Source organism: Papaver somniferum, chromosome 6 (assembly GCF_003573695.1).
Source record: "Papaver somniferum cultivar HN1 chromosome 6, ASM357369v1, whole genome shotgun sequence".
Taxonomy (NCBI): Eukaryota; Viridiplantae; Streptophyta; class Magnoliopsida; order Ranunculales; family Papaveraceae; genus Papaver; species Papaver somniferum.
Genome location: NC_039363.1, coordinates 16,417,981 through 16,430,178, shown reverse-complemented (window position 1 = coordinate 16,430,178; position 12,198 = coordinate 16,417,981). Strand labels below are relative to the sequence as shown.

Genomic DNA, 12,198 nt, shown 5'->3' with positions numbered 1-12,198 from the left:
TGGGTATGATGAGTTCCGATCATGCTTCTGTGGGTGGCAGTAGTAATGGAGACTTTACCAAGATTAAAGTCCCTGAACCTAAGGCGTTTTCTGGCGCAAGAGATGCGAAAGCATTGGATAATTTCATGTGGGACATGGACCAATACTTCAAGGCCGCCAGAACTCGGAAGAGAAAAAGGTCACTCTCGTTAACATGTACCTGGAAGGTGATGCAAAGTTGTGGTGGATGACTAGAACTGATGATGACCTTACTTCTAGTCGTCTAGGCATCGTGACATGGGATGTCACGAAAGAAGAATTGAAGGTTCAATTCTTACCAAGCAATGCTGCTTGGATAGCCAGAGCGAACTTGCGTAAGCTGCCGCATACCAGTACACCAGGGGAATATGTCAAAAAGTTTTCGTCTCTGATGCTAGATAGTCGCAATATGTCTGAGGAAGATAAGTTGTTTAATTTTACTTCTGGATTGCAAGCATTGGCTCATGTCGAAGTGAGAAGGGCAGGGTGCCAAATACTTATCTTCGGCCATTACAATAGTGGACATCCTTGCTGATTCTAGTTCATTTAGTATCTAAACTGATGCTAATATAATGGTCAAGGATAAGAAAGTCCAGAAGAAGAAGGAGGATGAAAGTAGGAAAAGTTCTGATGCTAAGGAAAAAGAACTATCAAAGGCATGATAGTCAGGCCGTGAAGAACAAAGATGGTTGTTGTTTCCTATGCAAGGGTCCTCACCTTGTGCATAATTGGCTTAAGAAAGAAAAAATTTCCCACTGAAGGCAGTGGCGAGAAAGATGAGAATGATGAGGTAGAGAATGTCAATCATATTCAACTATGCAACATAGTAGCATAAAAGGCAGCAACACAGTATGGGCTGAGTGGCGCTGACCTAGTTTATGTGAAGGTTAGCATTCACAACCATCGAATCTAGGGCATGGACGATATAGATGCTTTGCACACTGTTATAAGCTTGTCGATGGCAGAGTACTTGGGTTCAGAAGTATATTCATGCTGATCACTGCATGAAGACAGTGAATGATACAGATAATCTCATCAAGGGGATGACTGTGGAAAATGTTGAAGTGGGAGAGTGGTGTGGCCGAGTCAGTACTATGGTGATGCATCTCGATGACTTTGAGATGATCCTTGGTAACAACTTTTTCAAGATATAAGAGGCAATAGTGATGCCTTACCTTGGCGGGATTTTTATACAAAGTCTAAGTGCACCTTGTTTCGTGAAAGGTGTAAGGAAAGTTAGTCTGGTTGACATGAAGTGTGACAAAGGAAAGACAAGTGCGTTTTCTCCTGTCCGCTATTTCGAAGAAATTTTAGCTAAGATTCATGCAGAATTTTGATATCATATGGATCTTAGCATTTCTTGCTCGCCGTGACTAATAGATGTATGAAGAAGGTTCCTTGCATTGCTGTTTACAAGTGAATGAATCCTGCAAGATTTGCTGAAGTATGAAGACTTTAGCATGTTCTGTTAGTTGTTTCTGCTTGAAGTTTAAGTTGGGTGTTGCTGATCTTATGGTATTAAAAATTAGCACACTGTTTGTTGGTGTATTTGATTTGGTTGTGTATTTTCTTTCAGTAAGGCCGAGTGATGGTCAATGGTGTAAATGGGAAGGATTCCCTAAGTTTCTTATGTAAGGGTAGTGTAATGAATGAAGGTGGTGTTTAAGAAAAAACCTTGTCTATTTTTGCTTAATGTAAATCTAGTTCATTGGGGAAGCACTTCAAGAAACATTGAAAGCAAGAAGTAAAGTTGGTGGCATAGGCGAGTTTGCTGTTTGGAGAATTACGTAGAAGTCCGACAGTATTTGGTAGCGATAGCATGGAGTAATGCAGCAAGAATGAAGATGTAAGTACATCAAGTATATGAGTTGAGAGTAACTCATAGTTAGGAAGAACATAATGTTGTTTTTCCACTACAATAAAGCGTAGAGGTTTGAAAGAACAAGTGAGGCCTGTTAGTTTTAAAGGCGCGTAAAGAGGAGCCTTGTCCAAAGTGACGGTGGGATGTCCTGGGTTTCCTAAGTCATGGATAAAGTCATGCATTTCAGTCGAATTTGCACAAGAGAGTTGCAAAATGATTGAAAAACACTTAGTCTACAGTAAGGCATGTTGAATTTCAAGAGTGCAATGTCACTCGTAATTGAAGGCAGTAAGCTAAGTTATGCATATCAGGGTGATATGTTGGTTGTTTGGAGTGTACACTTAGGAATAGAATAACTTGAAGAAAAGATTTGTGTGCTGATGCAAGGGCATAACAACATATTGTAATGTTAAGATATGAATGAAGCGGAATTGAAGCATAGTCGACGATGCAACAGTGAAGCTGGAATTTTGTAGGCTTAATGGAAAAACACATAAGCTAAGTGACGGCATATGGTACTAGGCAGAAAGAGTTAGCAAGAATGGGGCCAAACAAGTTTGCTGAATTCTGAGAGTGGCTTAGAAGCGTACAAGGCCAAATAACAAGTATAATGAGTATGCTTTGTTGCGTTCAATGAGGACGTTGAACAGATTGGGTGGGTGAGATCTATGACCGCTCCCAACAGTAAAGCGCAAACATTGAGAAATACTGAAGTTGTATCATGGATGATGGAGCTTCACAGTCCAACGATGTAGTTCCAACATGGATGAGACAAGAATGGCTACTTGGCACATGCAATATTGTTGCATATCCTTATTCAGAGTTAAACCAGCTCAAGGAAGGAATAAAGGATGAAATGCAAGTCATAGAATGATTTAGGAATTGTCCGGAGCATTGGCCAAGGCTTGGAAAATGCATATGCAACAATGGCGTTGCCAAATGCGCCATTGGTGTCAATTGCTCAGGTAAAAAGAATGCAAGTGATGCATATGAAGTATGAAGTTGAACCAAGCAAGTCAAGACTCAATTGGCATGGTATTTGGATGTTGGCATCAAAATAAGCTAACTACATGGCAGAGATAAATGTAGCGCAACCATTTTCGAATACTTGGCATAGGCCAAGTTGAGTGTTGCACAATCATTGTCGAACGTTGGCACGGGCCAAGTTTAGTGCAGCACAATGATTGTTGGATTTGAATTCAAACTGTCAGTTATGAGCGTGTGTGCATTACACGCATGCCAGAGCAAGAGAGCAAGTTAGAGTAAGGGTGCACACGGTACGGTTCGTCTCGGTTCTTGACGAGGCCGAGTATATGTACCTCCCTAGCCTCGGTTCCAAAATTTAGGACCGGTACCTGTACCTTGTACCTCGGTTCCGGTACACGTACGGTACCAGGTACGGTTCCTGTACCAATCGGTACTTTCTGTCAGAATTCCAGACAGATTTTCCTGTCATTTTTCCAGACAAATTAAGTACATGTTTTACCTGTTTTTCAGTATATTAACCAATATCTCAATCAAAGAACAAAGTAACAACTAACAAGTAGCAATAATACTAGCAAACCAAAGTCTTGAAAATCTGAAAAAAGAACAAGTAGCAGTAGCACACAAACACACACACTGACCAACACAAACAATACTACAATAGTCTTAATTCTTAAGTTTTACTGTCTTAATCAACACAAACAATTCACTGGTGCAATGACTGGACAGTGGTGGCAATGACAAATACAAAGTCTTGAATCTTGATCTTCTATTCCATGGCAACAACACTTGTGGCGGCATTATTGTTGATAGGACCAAGTAACGCTGCAAAAACAAGTAATAGTAGTTAATAACTATTAGTCTATGTCTAATACTTTCAAACACAAGTAATTATGTAATATGTATATCATTATATGTTAGTATTTTACCTTCTTCAAGTTCAGCATTGTCATCTGGCATGTACTCATATAGAAGATCAAGTTGTATTGGCTTCCTTAGCCAGCTTTGTGTGGAAAGCAATGCTTCAACTGTCCTTGTAGATAAAGAGCTTCTACAAGGACTTAACACTCGCTTTCCTTTGCTAAAAGCAGATTCAGATGCAATAGACGACACAGGAATGGATAGTATATCCTTATCCATATGTGCAAGTATCTTATACTTGCTATTGTTGGCCTTCCACCAACCCAATAAGTCAAACTCATCATCACCATCTTCTCCTTCACCTTCTACATGAATCAGAAATTAAACATGTATTCTAAGCATGTTCTCTGCATATCCAATGGATGCATTAACTAAGAAATTAAAGATACAAATACAATCCAATCATTATATCCATGAATCAGAAATTAGCTTCCATTATAGATTCTTTCTGCAAAAACTCCATCAACATGCATATAGCAGACTGCAGACCCTAACTAACTCCTAGACTAGACCCAAAAACTCCATCCACAAGAAACATAAATAAACTCCATCATTTCTAGTATCTTTCAAACATAAATATCTCCACAAAGTTGATCATTAGAAACCCATCTAAAATTTACAGTCCGAATAAATAAACAGAGGAAGAAAGAAATGATTTACTTTTGGTTGAGAATTTGAGATTAAGGGTGCAGAGAGATAGCAGAAAATTTCAAAATCCTAAAATCGGTCATGCAAATCATTATGTTATAAACTTATAATCAAACTAATGAAGCTCAAATTAAATGATACAGATCTACATTGCATCTTACCTAATCAAATGATTAAGGAATCAGAAGATTCAGAACAAATAGATCGAGATTTCGGGTACCCAGTTCACTCCTCAGTCACACACAAAAAAGGAAGATAATAATCAAAATCAATATAAATAAAAAATTAAAAACATCACAGATTCACAATCATAATCATAATCAAAGGAATTAGTTACCTATTGTAGACTTCTTGTTGACTTATTGAATGAATCAAATAAACAGTGATGGATTTGGTGGTGTGTTCTTATGAACATAGTGATGGAGGAGGAGACTCAGGAGAGCGGCGAAGAAGAAGAAGGAAAAAAATGACACACTTCTGTTTCTAACCCTAAGTCCCTAACCTCTTTTTATATATACTAGAAATCTACCACCGTTAGATTAAATATAAATCTAATGTTCACAATTAATCAGTACAGTCGGTACGGTTCGGCACGAGATATGGGTAGGTCCGAGTACTTGTACCTCCCTAGCCCCGGTTCCTACTTTTTGGACCGGTACTTGTACCCCCTTCCTCGGTTCGGTACAAAAACTAGTACGGTTCCACCGGTTCCGGGACGGTCCGCCGATCCGGCTCGGTCCATGTGCAGCCTTAAGTTAGAGGCAGTTATAAAATGGCTTTATAACCGAGTTTGGAATGTCCTAACCTTCCAAGACAAGTGTAGCGTAATTCTGCAAACCAACACTAAAGTTAGATGTTAAAAAGGAATGGTGGCAGTTAGTGGAACTGCATATGGACAAATGGTTGTTCATAGGGTGTGCAACTGAGTTGCATACAAATTGGCCCTGGTTCTTGGCATTATAAAAGGCCAGAGAGCCTTTGCGAATGTAAGTCTTCATGTATAGATAGAGGAACTGTTGGAAAATTGAAAATAAAACAGGGTGAAGAAAAGAATATTGTCGCTGGGTTCAGGCTCTAATAATAGATTCTTTTTGACAATTATTCGACCCTTCCCAATTGAATTGGAGAGTACAAATAGGTCAATGAATATTGCCGTCAGGATACTTGAATCCCTACAACAATGTTGGGTTAAAAGCTTGTACAACCTTGACCCAACCAAGAAAACACAGGTTTTGATTCTGATGATGCTTGTTAGAGAGAAAACAGAGAGAGTTTTTGATGAGTTTCGAATGGAAAACAAAGACGCAATTTATAAAGAGTTTAACATCTGTTGAAGATGACTCTTCATCTCCAACAGACATCTTTTCAGTGCGAATAGACACCAAAAACTCTGTATAGTGCCTACAATTTAAGAGTTTGTTGAAAATATCCAACAGGAACCACATTGCAGTAGAGAGTATTTTTGTTGTAGGCTTAGAGAATAAGCTTGTAAGTCGATTGGTTGGACATAATTTGTAGTCTTCACCTTTAGCTAATGAAAGAGAGTTTGTTGGCTTAGAATTGTTTATGTGTTTTGTTGATTCGAAAATACTCCACAAGTTCTGTGTTGCATAATCATGGCATTAACCCCACTTTGTAGTATGGGCTGCAAGTGAAGGAAAAAAGAAAATCTAAATAAGTCTTTCGTTGCATAACTCAGTGAAATTGCTTGTTTGAATAGGTGCAAACTTATAACTTATAAGGCTGAAATACGAGTGGGTGATAAGAGATCATTGAACCACTGTTTTTCCTGGTCATAATTGCACAAAAATTTGCTTGGAGCATTTACAAATGTGACATCTAGTACTATAGGCAACAAATTGGCCAACATTGCAAATGCAAGGTTCTGCAAGCAGATTTTTGCGGGAGATGGGTGATTGCATATACATACTTACTGCAACTTCGTGTGCTTCTATGTTAAATAGCTATTTTTTCTATTCCACCGGGCATGTTTCAGTTTTAAATCCCATCCTCAAAGAGTTGGGATACGGAGAAAAAAGATATAGTGGCAGCGCATCATTAGTGGCGAGTTTATCTTCCGCTTTATTTGTAACTAGCAGAAGCACTGTATGAACTTGCACAATAAACAAGGTGCGGTTACTTTTGCCACTTATTTGAAAGCACATTAAGAAGCAATTAGATGAACTACTTTAACAAAATGCCCAAACTATATAAACTATTTTAAAGTAACAAACAATAAGTCTAGATCTACCGGGATGAAATTCCGTGAATCCACAACGTGACCAAGGTAGTTAATTTCAGATTCCGGTTTATCTCGGTCCCGAGCGAGACACTGGTACAACGTTGTCTCGGGGAGATTCCGTTTTTAAATTTCGGTGTAATTTCGGTTCCAACTTTTATAATAAGAAGTGTTTGTTGCCAGGTTCAATTAATTCCAATCCTAGTTTGAGTCAGACTAGAAGATTGAGGGAGTATTGACCCACTTAAAAGAAACATAGTATTAGTAAATCTGGTTGTTCACCTTCCTCATCATCAACACCAAATGATAATTTTAGGTCAAGAAATTCAAACACAACAACAAGCAATAATACTAGTGAGTGAATTAATCTGTTTAATTTTTGTACTTGAGATTAATCCACTCAATTTAAAAAAAAATTATATATATATATTCCGGCCGAAATTCCGACCGAAAAACGCGTTTCCGGCCGAAATTTTCGCAAAGATTTCGTCCGGCCGAAATTAACAAAATCTCGTCTTCTTGGACCGAAATCCGGAATTTCGTCGAAATTTCGGCCGAGATGGCCGAAATCGACTACATAGAACGTGACACAAAAATTATGAGGCCCACAATAAATTAAAACCTTAAATGAATATCTCCCTGCTGCGTATGTCCTTTCAAGAGTTCCATTTTGCTTGGTAAAACTAATTAATTTACCTGGAGAATTGGAAATCAGGCATTTACACATTGCATAACTGACACATAACATGACTTTGAGGATGTAATGTAGTATGCTATTCTAATGCAACAACTATAAGCTAACTATTAGGGAACTTTGAATTTTCCACATTACTACTGCTACTGCTGCTGCTCATATATTTGCATGTAAGTCTCGGATTGAGCAACCATCTGAGTAAGTGTTTCAGCAACATGAAGATCCTGCATCTCGTACCTGTAGACATAAACCACGGACCAGGAGTGTCATTAAATGTTTGCACTTTTGTTTCTTGATGCATTCAAAATTTAAGCATACAAAATAAATAAGTTACAATATCGTGAAGTTTTATTACCATAATTCATCTGATTTCCGCTGTATAAATACTCTATAAACCCCTTCCCCAGGCTTTCCGTCACGAACAGCATTTGCAATCAAATCATACTTTGAATGCAGCTCTTCATTGTTTTTCGGTGCAGGCAAGGGAACGTAATCCTTTAACTCGAGATTCTTCACAGGAAAGTTAACTGATTAACACCAATAAGAAAAGTTATCAAGAACTGAAACAGCGAAAAGACCGCCACAAGAGAATAAACGGTTTTATTAAGAACTGAAACAGCGAAAAGACTGACAAAAAGAGAATAAACGGTTTTATCATAAACTTGTTAGACACCAATATTTCTATCCTACCCACAATTTCACACTGTTCCAGAGATCAACCATATGACTAACAGTGACTGTTGAATTTCCGCCTCCACCATAACTCTCGGGTTTAAGGCAGCTAAGTCCAGATAACCCAACAACAATCACATTGCCAGCAATATTGCCCACCTATTTATTTCACTGAAACATCTAAGGCCAATATTTGATACGATAAATCACACGGATATTAAGGTACAAACTACCATTATCAAGGTCCACTTCAGGCCATTTCCCAAGAAGCCAATGGTTTCAACTGACAAATTTTTGAAGGCACAGATGACAGAACTAGATAACCTGCGGTTGAAATGGGGTCAAGGTCTACCACAGACCTTTACCAAGATGCCAATGGTCTCAACTGACAGATTTTTGAAAGGCACGGAACTGCATCATGTAAGTTGCCCAATATATTCGCCAAGGTGATGACCGATAAAGTAGGTCAAATTTTTAACTTTACTTTATCTAAGAAAAGTGAAGACTTACCAAGAGTAGGATTTTTCTCTAAGAAGAAATTGTTTTTCGTGAACCGATGCATATGGAGAATAAGATGTTGAGGCAGTCTGGTGACTCGATACCGCATCCTGGCTATGTTAGGCCTCACAACCTCTGTGATAGACTCGCCATCAAATTTCTTCAGGATGTTAAACAATGGGACCTGAAATACACACAAAAGTTTTAACAACGTCAGTAAAATGTTTGAAGCTGTTACCCTGGCACACTCAATCTTCCATTTACTGACAAACATTGACATAGTCACTGAGTCATAAACCTGTGGAATTATATTGTTCTCCATTACATTTTTGAAAAGTGGAGGAGGTGGCAAATCAAGTTCAAGCACCAAGAAAGGGATTCTAGTAGTTTCCATCACCACATTGGCATGTTCAGCTCCATGAATCTCTTTCACAACCTCTAACCCCCCCTGTTGAGAAAAAACAGTTTAGATCACAAGCATCTTCCATTTTCCTCAGTAGAAAATGAGTTTGATGATTTTGTCCACTACAAACCTATAGAGATAAAATAAATCAACTAAACTCAAGAACGAGATCCAAACCTGAAAACACTTGTAAATAATGCTTGTGTTACTCGAGCTTCTGAGACCAGCATGCAGCGTTTCTAGTAGCCAGGTCATGAACTCAACTGGATCAGACTGTGCTCCTTTTTGGAAACGTTTGTTGCTGGCATCCATGACTTCCTCCAAGAACTCATGAGGATTCACCTGTGGATGGGTTTAGGAAGGTCAAATCCTGTTTTTATTTGGTTTAACTACATATGTGTACAGGGGAATAAGAATCATGTGGTGGAAACAAGTTTGTTAATAAGCAAACCTGGCCTTTGAAGTTCCGTGCATGCCAAATCTTTCGAATAAGTTCACCAAATCGTTGAACAAGAATAGATTTGCAGCTCTGATAGTTCTCAGGTTTAAGGAAGAAGTTCCTCAAAGGAGTAACTCGCATTAACGACTGTATTATGACATTCACAAAATCAGTCCCCTTGAGGTTATTGAGTCCCACCTGAAATATAACCGATATCATGATCAGAAATGAATATAGCTAAGTTCAAACTGTTTAAGAAAGAGTTAACTAATTGATTAAATAGAACGGCATAATAACCATCCCAGGAAGATAGTCCGATCCATCAAGGGCTCTTGATCATTGGTTATTCTTATCGAGCTGCAGAATTTGTTCCTTACTAAACCTGTGAAGCAGTAAATCACCAATAAGAACATTTGTAACCAAATTGAGAAAGCAACAACGAAGCAAGAAATCAAAACAAGTAAGAAGAAAACACAAAATTTGAAGAGACTTACCTTGGGTTCAAAACATGTCGAATATCATCCAATAACGGATCATTAATCTCATATCCATCCGGAAGGCAATAAAATTTTTCTGTTTGAAGATTGACATAAACATGGTGCCCTTCTTTTCTGCTATGAATATATGCTTGAGTATCGAGACCCCTGCCTCGGTCAAGAAAGACACCGAACATCTTTTCTTGAAATCAAAGTCCAGAACCTGAAAAACAGAAAACAAGCAATAATCAAACAAACAAGCTCCTGTTGTCAGTTACACAATTAGACAATGTAACCATTACTGATAATGTTAAAACACCCAAATCCAAAACTCACCTGGCGATTGACAGTATCGAGATAAGGACAGTCCCTCCTGACTACAACCTTCTGCTTCTCTACTTTACTTTTCACATTACCATCTTCTCTCTTCCTATTCATTGGCATCTTCACTTACTTCTCTTATACTCTACAGTATATAAACACAGATGAACTAAATCAGAAAACATTATTCTAGAGGCTGGCTATAAAAGACCCACCAAGCTCACTAAGAAGAGCAGCCACATTCAAAATAAACAAAAAACCATACAAGATTATAATATGAGAAGTAGTAACAATCGATTTCAAGTAAAATTTCATTGAATTCACTAATTACCAATCAATTTCAAGCAGCATGAAAAGAAAAACCTAATACAAAGATAAGAGAGACGGGAAGAGAACTGACCTGGTTTAACTTTAGGGAACAGGGATGAGGGAATTGGCACAGGGAACAATTCTTGCTGCAAAAAAGCATTACAGAACAAAATCAGATAGAACAAGCTCGTTTGCTGATAGTGATGTGACGTATTATTGACTTTTAGGTGATTAAAGAGCTGGTGATACCGGTAAGTTGTGCATCTACATGATGCAAGTATTTCTTTGACACCTTATGTATGAAATAACCGTGTTTGATTTAATTTAATCACATTGATTGATCTATATGAGGACAAGAAGCCATAAACTCTGTACCTGCACATATGCTGGTGTAATATAGTGAGCAAGAAAGCCAGAAAATAAAACCAAACACAAAACATGCATGGCACTTAAAGTGACCAATTAACAAGTTCTCATCTGTTGATAATTCATATTCGTATAAACTTTTGAGAGATAACAATTTCACGTAGTAATTTCATACAGAAACTGAAAATTATTTGACAGAAAATTAGAGATTTAAAGTTCTGTCAGATTAGCAGAACAACATGCATACACACATATTAAAATTTTGTATAACCGAACCAACATCCGAAGTGTATTTATTTACAGGGAAAATAGACAGAATCAAAGCGTATTTGTTCTTGACTTCTTTCTTCATACATGGATATATTAAAGAACCTTTCCTATGTTTCGATCCCAAGTTACAGAGAGCATCGAGTTAGACAATCCAGATTCCTCAAACGTTAACTTTTCTTCGTAGTCAAGTGTCTTTGATGCACCTGGAATGACTAGAGTTAAGTTAAAACTTGGAAATTCTGCTTCGTCGATAAAGGACCTGCAGAAAGACCATATCATCTGAACCGGACCTGTTCGGAGGAAACTCCGTTGTATTCTACGTCCATCTGGAAGTCGAACCCCAATTCTACAGAGAAGCTTTTTGTCAACGTCCTTCGGCTCTTTAGTGAGTTCTGGATACGTAATCTTCTTATTGCCGGAGGTTTCCGTCTCTTCAATTTTCGATTCGTCTGTGTCGTTTGAGTTTGAACCAGCAGTAGTTGTCAAGTTGCGCATCGAAGCTGCCAGTGCTAGTATCAGGTCATCATCATCTTCCGTATCTCCTTCATCGTATGAAACTAAACATGATTTCTTCCTTCGACGTTTATTACAATCATCTTCCGTATCTCCTTCATCGTATGAAACTAAACATGATTTCTTCCTTTGACGTTTATTACAAGGACGGTCAACATGATGTTGATCAGGAACTAACTCCTCCTTTAACTGCTCGGAATCATCAATACGAAGACGTTTCATCTTCTCTATGCTAAAGTGTGTATCGAGATCAGCGTGTCTTTTGAGTGCACGGCACATCATAACGAATTTATGACTAAAGAAGAAAAGCAATATTGTGTGGTTTGTGGACTTAAATAGGTGTAGTTCTAATACTACCCTCTATTTATGGAGTTATACAATAGCGGATTATAGAAATATGTAAATCCTAAAGGTATTACTATCAGGAATAGGGGTTCTTAATTATTGAAACCGCCAGAGTTGGGAGCTATTTCGGGAACAAGACGCACCTTCCTTACAGGGTGACGATCTGTGTGGATATTAATCGTATGGGTGTGGACAAGGGACTAAATGGGCCTAAAGCCCAA

At 38.2% G+C, this 12,198-nt stretch overlaps 1 protein-coding gene and 1 pseudogene across 1 annotated transcript; both read right to left on the bottom strand.

Annotated features, from left to right (window-relative positions):
- Positions 1–7,349: 7,349 nt before the first annotated feature.
- Positions 7,350–10,292, bottom strand: LOC113285492 (annotated as a pseudogene).
- Positions 10,293–10,299: 7 nt separating this feature from the next.
- Positions 10,300–11,911, bottom strand: LOC113290559 (plant UBX domain-containing protein 16-like). The gene is made up of 3 exons (XM_026540150.1): positions 11,222–11,911; positions 10,575–10,629; positions 10,300–10,319 (listed from the first exon to the last, which is right to left on the bottom strand). Exons 1-3 carry the CDS (start codon positions 11,909–11,911, stop codon positions 10,300–10,302), a joined length of 765 nt encoding a protein of 254 aa, XP_026395935.1.
- Between the last annotated feature and the right edge of the window lie 287 nt (positions 11,912–12,198).

Coding starts and splice junctions, on each gene's coding strand:
- LOC113290559 (XM_026540150.1), bottom strand. CDS start 11,911: ATGTGCCGTGCACTCAAAAGACACGCTGATCTCGATACACACTTTAGC. Junction 10,630..11,221: donor GGGATCGAAACATAGGAAAG/GTTCTTTAATAT, acceptor GCTTTTTTGCAG/CAAGAATTGTTCCCTGTGCC. Junction 10,320..10,574: donor GTTCCCTAAAGTTAAACCAG/GTCAGTTCTCTT, acceptor TATATACTGTAG/AGTATAAGAGAAGTAAGTGA.